The sequence below is a fragment of the Phoenix dactylifera genome, unplaced genomic scaffold (genome assembly GCF_009389715.1).
Source record: "Phoenix dactylifera cultivar Barhee BC4 unplaced genomic scaffold, palm_55x_up_171113_PBpolish2nd_filt_p 000277F, whole genome shotgun sequence".
Taxonomy (NCBI): domain Eukaryota; kingdom Viridiplantae; phylum Streptophyta; class Magnoliopsida; order Arecales; family Arecaceae; genus Phoenix; species Phoenix dactylifera.
Window position 1 is genome coordinate 592896 of NW_024067762.1, and position 10818 is coordinate 603713.

Here is a 10818-nt window from a genome sequence, read left to right on the forward strand (position 1 = left end):
TCTTCAAATAGACACCCTTTTTGTCAGGCTTATTTTCCAACCATGAGGACTGCCTTGACTCACACAGCGCGAGGGGTTGGTGTAACGATTCATGGATGGGTTGGAAAATGGAAGGTCAGAATGGCTCTCATATAGAGCAGATCATAGCCAGGCCTCGGGCCTAAACTATGTATATTTTCAGTCGGAATACGGGCCGGGCCTTTTAACATTTGATATCTTTGTGTGCAAATCCGGCCAATGATCAGCTCTACTCTCCGGCTAAGAATAGGATCTGGCACACGAAGAAGTCGAGACCTTCTCAGCAAGATGCTAGCTCTGTGATTGGTCCAATTGCACTGGCCCCCTAAAACATTTCCTACCGAAGGGGAAGAAAAACAGAAGGTGCAGTATCAGATTCACTCTTTTACACATATCTTTCATAAGATCCTGAATTAAGAACCAACAAAAATCATTATCGGATTAGGCTTTCCCTTTAATAATGAGAACAGAACTACCAAATCTATCTCTGCATTTATATAATTTGCTCAATTGGTTGCATAAAAGTTGATTATGAAATTTTTCACAAAGCAAATCTCAGTTGAAAATTGTATTTCTGTGTCACCAGTCAATTAAAGCTGGACAGCAACAGCTGAACTTGAGCATTATTCCAAAAGTTTGATCAACTCAATTAAACTTTAAATACGTTTTCGCTCTTTAGGAACAGAATAAAAGTGAGACCACATTGACAGGCTTCTATTACATGTATGATCGCATGCGAGGCCTCACAATGGATTGGGCTCCATCGACAAAGATCGTAGTGCCAGTCATGTAGCGGGACTCATCTCCCACCAGGTACAGTACAGTGGAAGCAAGATCATTCTTGGGGTCGAGCCATCTCAGAAGGGGCATCACATCCCTTGTGAACTTCTCTGCCTTCTCCTTCCCCACTGAAAGCGGATACTCATCTCCCAAGTGCAAGCCACGGGCAATTGCGTTGACTCTTATCTTGTACTTGCCAATCTCCATTGCTGATAGCTGTGATGGCAAGAATAGTTTCAGCAATATAAATTACTTCAACTCAATGGAAGGACATAAAACAGAATAGATACTAATATGATCATATTGGGATAACGTATCACATATGATATTGTTGTCGCAATGGCTTTCTTCAAAGGAAGAGTAGGAGAAATTCAGTATGCAATACAAATACACACTATATCTGAGGAAATCAACAGTGAAAGGAATCACCATTACAAAGACCCACATTTTCAATCCATCATTAGCTACAAGGCCTATACCTCATTTGCGCTATCTGGTGCATGAATATAGAACAAGGTGGAGGAAAAGGATTACAACCTGAACACTATTCCGCTCGGAGTTGATTTTCTCATAAAGACCTAGTCTATGATGCTACAGCAGTGGTCTTCGGAATGACGTCGTGATGGAAACAATAACACCAAAGAAAATTCATTCTTTAGAATTATTTTTCCACTCTCAAGTTAAAACCCTAGGGGGCTGGTAAAGGAAGATGCACCACACCAAGATTTACTAATAGCTCTCCTAATCAGGGATGCCAATTATAGGTCACATAGAAAAAAACATCTGTACTTTGGAGTCTGTCCATCAAGTTTCTCTCAACCGCAGCGGTGGAAGAACTGTCAAATTAGAAAGCATCTAGTGATCGGTGAAGCAACATGCTTTCTAATTAATTCTTTCTAGCTAACTATTCCTAGATTCCCAATTCATGTATCTTGACTATAGTGCTTGGGAAAAGAGAGGAGCTCCTCTGGTCATATTCTAAGAACAACTAAGTTTTCATTAATTTATGAATGGTGTTGCTGCTGACCAAGAACCTTGTATGGCAGGAAGAAATGAGACAGAAGACAAACTAAGCAATCATAAAACAAGTGCCAACACTGATCACATCAAACTTTTCAAACTTTTTACTTGTGAACTCTTTTCTCTAAATACTGACAAGCTTATATAATTAGAAATTAGTAGTACTCCATGAAGTGCTCCACTTTAATAGCCAAGACATCATGTCACATTTTCTTTAGCCACAGTACAGCACACAAACACAAATCTCCTGCCCAAGTCATCGTATCCACTCCATGCAACTTTGAGATTAAGATTTTAGATAAAGAAATTATCAACATTCAAATATAAATGAAGTATTTTGCTACATATATGCTGCATCCACCTGCTTGACTGATAAATATTCATATAATAGTTAGCGCAATCAGATGCTTGGAAGACATTTCATGCATTTAAAAGCTTGAAGTTTTGCATAGGTGGCCTAATTCATTCTGCAACATAGGATAATCAACAGGTCAGATGTGGATTGTCCATGCTTCAGGGATCACTTTGTCAATTGTGAGCTAATCTATCTTCATGTTTCGAATTGGCTGTCCAAGAGCATTCAAGGGAAATACAATAGGATGTCAAAAACTTGTTAGGATTTATAACTTGGTTTATATGTTCCTCTCTCTGTCCACCATCAAGCTATAAACACACATTTGTATGTACACAAATGCACAAAAAAATAGACGCATATGTACTAGTCAAACTTTGGTTTCTCTGATCTGCAACTGCATGATGATACAGTATGGAAAAACATAAATCTAGGAAAGCAATTGCATAACAGTAGAAGCATCTAGATGCCCACATACTTACCCGAACCAACTGTTGTACAGCAGCCAAACTTGAGCCATATGCAGCAGCACCCGGATACAGTCCTCTTTCCATGCCAATGATCTGCATTAGAAATACGATGGATCCTCCCGATTTGGATTCCTGCATTTGCTTAGCAACAGCCTTTAGCAGAAACCATGGCGCCATAAAATTAATTTTTATTGTTTTCCGATATTCCTGTTCAGTCATATGTAGACATTCTTGCATCTTCCCTGTCCAAATAGTTAGAGGTACAAAACATTAACACATGAGATATATTAACAAAATCTTTTGGTTATGTTAAATAAATCATCTTAAGCACCAAAATGCCAGCATTTTGAAATTCCGATAATGATCATCTTCCATGGAGCAAATAAACCAACTTATAGTAAACTTATGGTCTAGACTGCATCTCTGAAGTGTTAAAATTTAAGATTATTAGTATATAAATCCACCAATTATATGGAGCACTATGACAAAAATCTCATCCTTATTTTTAGCAAGATCTTGAAAAATTCTTATCTAAGCAAAATACTACATGATATAGTTTTAAATATAACTGGTTTTGAAAAGAGGGCCCCACACTAAAGACAACAGATATTTATTGAACAACATCTGTTCTGGAAATAAAGAAAATTTAGTAACATTTTATTCGGAATAAAAAATGATTTTGCATTTTCTTCTTGGGATATGACTCTAGAACCTTCGTTCAGAAAAAAAAATACTAAAAGAAACATTTCTATGAAGCATGCTGGGGGGCTCGACTTCTCAGTGGACAACCATCATCCAGATTAGATATATTGTGTCCCATTTTCATTCTAATTTGATGGTTCCAGTTCAGTAACTTTAGTAGCTAATTTATCTAATGCAAAATAGAGTGTCAAATGTGATCTAGTCCTTGTTGGAAAGTGAAAATAAACAATCCAGCCAGTTCTAAGCATCTAAAAGAGGGATGAAAAGAATAGAGGGATTAATGAAATCCTCAATTGTTCTTTACTAATTTTTCATTCAGTGTTTATTAAGTCTCAGCTAATTTCCCTTCTCTTTTTGGATTTGATCACCTCATCAACTTTCCAGGAAATCAGAAACTTTAACTTCAGATTAGAGGCCTCTTACTTTCACAGATCCAGTAATATTAAATTCATTGCACCTGCATATCCACTAACAAAGTTGCACTGTCTCACTGTTGGATATACACTAGGAGAGCAATAAAGGATGTATTGAAAACAAGGTTCGCCATACTGGTACCGAACCACGTACCAGTGCCGCACTAGTATAGACATACCGAGTGTCGTACGGTACGGTATGCGGTACGTCAGGCGTACCGATACCGGTAATCCGGTACCCACCGGTACAGCATACCATGATTGAAAATCTTTATGTGGATACATGAAATTCAATTGAGATTGCAATAGATCACATAAATAATACTGAAGAACAGAAACACTCTATTGATATTTACTCACAGGTCCTATCAATCAGGTGGAGGGAAGTTCCGAAATCCAAAACCTGCTTATCTGGCCACTGAATATTTGAGATAAATGGGTTTGAAGATCTAAGGTAAGAAATAAAAAGGAGATAAAATTTTCATAGATCCCAAGAGTTTAGATGATACACTCTCAAGGACCTAATCCAAGAGTATCAAACACTTGGTCCTTCTGTGAATTTCACAAGAAAAAGGAAATGGAGAAAAGGTACAACTTGATCTTTAAATTTAAGAAGATTTATTAAGTCAAAAATAAAGAAAAAAATCTGCTCCCATCTTTCCTCATGAGTTTCCTCATTTAATCTTCTTGCCAAAATGCCTGAAAACTGTTGATTTTTGTATTCACATTCAACCATTATACTTAAATTTAGAGTTATGTGTAGCATTAATTTGCCACCAATTTTGTTGCATTAATAGTAAAATTAATTTTGACTTTAAGAACAAAGCAAGAAGATAAAATAGAACATTTGCAAATTGATTAATTTTCAAAGGACTCTCATGAGCACAGAAAAAAGAGAGCAAGATTTGCAGGTTTGCAGAAGAACATGATGCAGATGGCAAGTAGAACATTCACAAGATATGCTCATGTTCACCCATAATCTTTCTAGACAAGTTTTATAAGGCCTTGATCTATCGGCTTGTTAATGTGTTATCTATCAAATATGAGATTTATAATGCTCACTACTCTCACATAACCTTTCATCCTATCATGACAGTATTATGATTAGCAATTCCTCAACTTTGCTTCCCCTCAGAGGATCTTTATCAAGGTTCAAGCAAAATATCAAAGTTTTGCTAAGATCAATGCCAAAAATAATTGTACATAAAATAATGAGCACTAGAGATTTGTTGCTGCCCTAAGTTTTAGAAGATTTTGAAAGAAGACAAATTAGTCCTGACTACTGAGAAACATCATTCCTTTCACCTTGAGTGATTGCTGTCATCTAGCCAAGCAGATTTGTCAGATTTGGAGTTTGGCATGAATTTTGTAAGTCTTTTTCCATTCGAACCACACAAATATAACTGTGTTTTTCTCTTTGGACAAGAATAAGATTCTTAGAAGTTTATTGTGAATACAAGCTACTCATAATACAGGCCTAGCTTGATCAAACAAACCCAGTCTAAAAATATATTACCCATAACTAGTCAAATTTTACTCCAAAATAGCATCCATTCTTATTTCCTATGAGCTTCTGATCATCACCTCTTTGCCCTATCTTTTATTAATTAATCTAGTAATTATGATGTTTCAAGTAAATTTATAAATATTATAAACAAGGTGCATCTGTCGTGAACATTTAGATAGAACATCATTGTAGCTTGTGAGATTTCCTTGCAAGCACATCTTTGTAGCTTGTGCAAACTTTTCTCATATATTGTGCAGTTGGGCTAGAATATTATGGAAAAAAAGTGGTTGGTGAGTAGAAGATGGCTCTTCCGACAATAAGAAACACATAATGTAATCCATGCACGAAGGTCATAGACACAATAATAAGAGTTGTATAGAATTATTATTGTCAAATATTTCTTTCCATTTCCCTACTTAAGCTGAATAATTCCTTTCACCGATCAATTTATTTTAAAATTTACATGACAAATAAAAAAAGAACTTCACCAAATTCCAACAAAGAACACAAGCAAGATTACTTTTTGCCGACTGAAAGAAGCACATCATTTGACTTACCTTCATATGAATAACAATTAACAAAGCCATCTACTCTCCCCAGGAGTTTCCACGCCGTACCCACAGCCTCATCAAAAGCAGCCTCCTTTTCTTCTTCCATATTCAATCCAACCACTTCTAATTGATCGGTTCCCTTCAATAAGCTCGCAATTTCCCCCACCATCTCCCTCAGACGATTCTCATCACCCATCAAAACTAACCTATTAATTACAAAACAGTTCATAAAATCAATAAAAAAACAACTAACTTGAGAAAAGAAGACAGATTGATCTAACCGAATTTAGACAAAAAGGAGAAGCCTTTAACCTTCATCTAATAGAGAATTGGAAAAATCCAACATCAACACTAACAGAGAAAATATAACGAAAAATATAATAAATAAAAAATAAATAAGGATCACCAAGAACAGAACCTGCCTTCGAAAAAGCTCAGTACTCAATGATAGGAAAAGGAAATCCATCAAAAAAAAAAACAACTGAAGGAAAAGAAAAGGAAGCAGAAAATTGAAGGGAAAACAGAGGACATGGAAGCAAATACCTGCAGCCAGAGTTAGCAAGGTAGTAAACAATGCCCTTCGAAATCTCATCTCCATCGGATGTCAGTAGAATCCTTTTCCCGGAGTTCTCCATTTCTTGGATTCTACTAAAATCTACTCAGATTGTAGACACCCACACCTAAAATCAGAGACTCTGAACAGGTTATAACGACGAAAAGGAGGAGGAAGGCTGGTCATAAACAAGGAGGTGACGACGACTCGAGTCTTTTCTTTCTAAGGGCAAGTCAATGGAAACATGTACGCGTGCAACGCGTGAAAGACGCGGCCTTTCAAGAAGCATCGAATGGGAAAAGATATAAAAATTGGTGTGAAAAATGGAAAGCGCCAAAGAAATTGCTTTGAACGATATATAGTGAGGCAGAGAGGGGAGATCGGATGGGACATGGAGAGTAGGCAATTTGGAATCGAGCGATTGGGGTTGGAATTGGGAGAGAGGGATGCGGGCTAAAGAAGCCAATTTGGATTTGGGTTGGGGTTGGGTGGCGGGACCCAAAACAGGATTGGATTTAGCCATTTAGGTATTGGGTGAGTCGCTGCGTGTGGTTTGCATATAATTATGGAGAGAAAGGAATGGCTATCTGGGCAGTGCAGATGGTATAAGATTTAGGGGTAATTAATCACCGGTACATTTATTGACCGGTCTTTAACGTTTAATCCCTATTGACTGGTTGTTTAACAATCAGTCCAGCCATATTTTAATACTTTATTATGAGACGAAAACGCCCCCTAAAAATATTAACATGCCCCTACCCCTTTTGATCTCCCATTCCCAGAAGAAGAAGAAGAGGCAGGGGCAGCCGCCACCGACCACGGCCCGTCCCCGCCCGAGCTCCCTCCTGCGGCCGCCACCAGCCCCGTCTCGCTCCCTCCCGAGCCCCGTCCCGCGGCCCCGCCCCCTCCCATGCCCCTTCCCCTGCTAATCTCTCGTTCTCAGAAGAAAAAGAAGAAGAAAAAGGCCTGGCCGCTGCCGACCACAACTCACCCCCGCCCGAGCTCCCTCCCGCGGCCGCCGCTGGCCCCTGCTCGCCCCCTCCCGAACCCCCTCCCGCGGCCTCGCCCCCTCCCGAGCCCCCTCCCACGGCCCGCCCCCTCCCGAGCTCCCTCCCGCGGCCGCCGCCGATGGCGGCCCCGCCCCCTCCCGCGGCCCCCTCCAACAGCCGCCACGGCCCGGCCCCCCTCCGGCGCCGCTGGCTCGCGGAAGGAGAAGAAAGAAGAAAGAAGAAGAAGAGAAGAAAAAGAAAAGAAAAAAAAAAGAAAAGGAAAGAAAAAGAAGAAAAGAAAAGAAAAAAAAAGAAAGAAAAGAAAAATAAATAAATAAATAAATGCATAAATAAATAAATAAATAAATATAAATGAACAAATAAATAAATAAATAAATATTATATTCTAATAAAATAAAATAATTATAATAAATAAATAAAGCTGCCACGGTCGGGCCCTCTCCCCCGGCCCCCTTCCGGCGCCGCCGGCTCGCGGGAGGAGAAGAAAGAAGAAGAAAGGAAGAAGAGAAAAAAAAAAGAAAAAGAAGAGAAAAAAAAAAGAAAAAAGAAGAGAAAAAAAGAAAAAGGAAAAAGGAAAGAAAAAGAAAAAAAGAAAAGAAAAAGGAAGAAAAGGAAAGAAGAAGAAGAAAAAGGAAAGAAAAAGAAGAAAAGGAAAAAAAAAAAAGAAAAAAAAAGGAAGAAAAGGAAAGAAAAAGTAGAAAAAGGAAAGAAAAAAGAAGAAAAAGGAAAGAAAAAGAAGAAAATGAAAAAAAAGAAAAAAGAAAAGAAAAAAGAAAAAAGAAAAGAAAAGAAAAGAAAAAAAAGAAGAAAAGGAAAGAAAAAGAAGATTTAAGTATGTGCAGAGAAAATTTAAATGTGTAAAGAGAACACTTAACTGTGCGCATCACACAGTTAAGTGTTCTCTATACACAATTACGTCTTCTCTGCACACATTTAACTATGTGATGCATAGAACACTTAACTGTATGCAGAGAAAATTTAAATGTGTGCATATAAGACTTAATTGTGTATAGAGAATATTTAACTTAACTGTGTGATGTATAGAATACTTAACTGTGTTGAGAGAAGATTTAAGTATGTGCAGAGAAGACTTAAAAGAAAAAAGAAAAAAAAGAAAAAAAAAAGAAAAAGAAAACAGTGAGTAGCAGTTTGGTTAGTAAGCTTGGTACACATGTAATATAGTATGGCACATATTTAAGCAAGCTTAGTACATATTTAATTCTTATTGCTAAGCTTGCTTAAATATGTGTCATACTATATTACATATGTACCAAGCTTACTAACCAACTACCACTCAGTGTTTTCCTTTTTCTTCTTTTTCTTTCCTTTTCTTCCTTTTTCTTTTAAGTTCTTCCTTTTCGTTCCTTTTTTTCCTTTTCTTTCCTTTTTTCTTTCCTTTTTTCCTTTTCTTCTTTTTCTTTCCTTTTTGTTCTTCTCTTTCTTTCCGTTCTCTTCTTTTTCTTTCCTGCTCTGCACACAGTTAAGTATTCTCTGCATCATACAATTAAGTGTGTGCAGAAAAAACTTAATTGTATACAGAGAACACTTAACTGTATGCATTACACAGTTAAGTGTTTTTTTGTATACAATTAGGTCTTCTCTGCACATACTTAAATCTTCTCTGCACACAGTTAAGTGTTCTATGCATTACACAATTAAGTTAAGTATTTTCTGTACATAATTAAGTTTTCTCTGCACACAGTTAAGTGTTCTATATACGCAATTAAGTATTCTCTGCACACATTTAAAATGTTCTCTGTACACAGTTAAGTGTTCTATACATCACATAGTTAAGCTAAATATTCTCTGCACACAATTAAGTCTTCTCTGTACACATTTAAAATCTTCTCTGCATACAGTTAAGTTTCTATGCATCACACAGTTAAGTGTTCCTTTTCTTCATTCTTTTATTTTTCTTTCCTTTTCTTTCCTCTTTTTTTCTTTTTTCCTTTTCTTTTTTCTTTCTTTTCTTCTTTTTCTTTCCTTTTGCTTTTCTTTTTCTTCTTTTTCCTTTTTCTTTCCTTTTCTTCCTTTTTCTTTCTTTTTTTCTTTTCTTCTTTTTCTTTCCTTTTTCTTCTTTTTCTTTCCTTTTTCTTCTTTTTTTCTTTTCTTCCTTCTTTTCTTTTTCTTTCATTTTTCTTTTTCTTTCCTTCTCTACACACAGTTAAGTCTTCTCTGCACACACTTAAATCTTCTCTCAACACAGTTAAGTATTCTATACATTACACAATTAAGTTAAATATTCTCTATGCACAATTAAGTCTTATATGTACACATTTAAATTTTCTCTGCATACAGTTAAGTGTTCTATGCATCACACAGTTAGGTATGTGCAGAGAAGACTTAATTGTGTACAGAGAACACTTAACTATGTGCATCACACAGTTAAGTATTCTCTGTACACAATTAAGTCTTCTCTGCACATACTTAAGTCTTCTTTTTCTTTCCTTTCTTCTGTTTTGTTTTGTTTTGTTTTGTTTTCTTTTTTCTTTTTTTCTTCTTTTCTTTTTTCTTTTTCTTTCCTTTTTCTTTTCTTTTTTCTTTTCTTTTTTTCTTTTTTTTTCCTTTTCTTCCTTTTTCTTTCCTTTTTCTTCTTTTTCTTTCCTTTTCTTTCCTTTTTCTTCTTTTTCTTTCCTTTTCTTCCTTTTTCTTTTCTTTTTTCTTTTTTTCCTTTTCTTCTTTTTCTTTCCTTTTTTCTTTTTCTTTCCCTCTCTTCTTTCTCTTTCCTTTTTTTTCTCTTCTTTTTCTTTTTTTTCTCTTCTTCCTTTCTTCTTCTTTCTTCTCCTCCCACGAGCCGGCGGCGCCGGAAGGGGGCCGGGGGAGAGGGCCCGACCGTGGCGGCCGCAGAAGGGGCCGCAGGAGAGGGCCCGACCGTGGTGATTTTATTTATTTATTTATAATTATTTTATTTTATTAGAATATATTATTTATTTATTTATTTGTATTTATTTATTTATTTATGCATTTATTTATTTATTTATTTTTCTTTCTTTCTTTTTTTCTTTCTTTTCTTCTTTTTCTTTCCTTTTCTTTTTTTCTTTTCTTTTTTCTTCTCTTCTTCCCTTCTTCTTCTTTCTTCTTTCTTCTCCTCTCGTGAGCCGGCGGCACCGGAGGGGGGCCGGGCCGTGGCGGCCGTTGGAGGGCGCCGCGGGAGGGGGCGAAGTCGGGGAGGGGCTCGGGAGGCGGCGAGCCGGGGCCCAGCGGCGGCCACGGGAGGAGCTCGGGCGGGGGCATGGGAGGGGGCGAGGCCGCGGGAGGGGGCTCGAGAGGGGCCGAGCAGAGGCCGGCGGCGGCCGCGGGAGGGAGCTCAGGCAAGGGCGAGCTGTGGTCGGGCGGCGGCCGGGCCTTTTTCTTCTTCTTTTTCTTATGAGAACGGGATATTAGGAGGGGAAGGGCACAGGAGGGGCCGGGGCCGCGGGACGGGGCTCGGGAGGAGCGAGAC

General features: G+C 37.7%; 1 protein-coding gene across 1 annotated transcript; it reads right to left on the reverse strand.

Annotated features, from left to right (window-relative positions):
* Positions 1-519: 519 nt before the first annotated feature.
* On the reverse strand, positions 520-6595 carry LOC103724102 (3-oxoacyl-[acyl-carrier-protein] reductase FabG-like). The gene is made up of 4 exons (XM_008815258.4): positions 6357-6595; positions 5820-6019; positions 2653-2882; positions 520-1014 (listed from the first exon to the last, which is right to left on the reverse strand). Exons 1-4 carry the CDS (start codon positions 6446-6448, stop codon positions 736-738), a joined length of 801 nt encoding a protein of 266 aa, XP_008813480.2. The 5' UTR covers positions 6449-6595; the 3' UTR covers positions 520-735.
* Between the last annotated feature and the right edge of the window lie 4223 nt (positions 6596-10818).

Bases quoted from the DNA above. Each gene is read 5' to 3' on its own strand.
- LOC103724102 (XM_008815258.4), bottom strand. From the start codon at position 6,448: ATGGAGAACTCCGGGAAAAGGATTCTACTGACATCCGATGGAGATGAG. The intron at 6,020-6,356 runs GTATTTGCTTCC...TGTAATTAATAG, and splicing joins CTTGCTAACTCTGGCTGCAG to GTTAGTTTTGATGGGTGATG. The intron at 2,883-5,819 runs GTAAGTCAAATG...CTATTTGGACAG, and splicing joins TAATTGTTATTCATATGAAG to GGAAGATGCAAGAATGTCTA.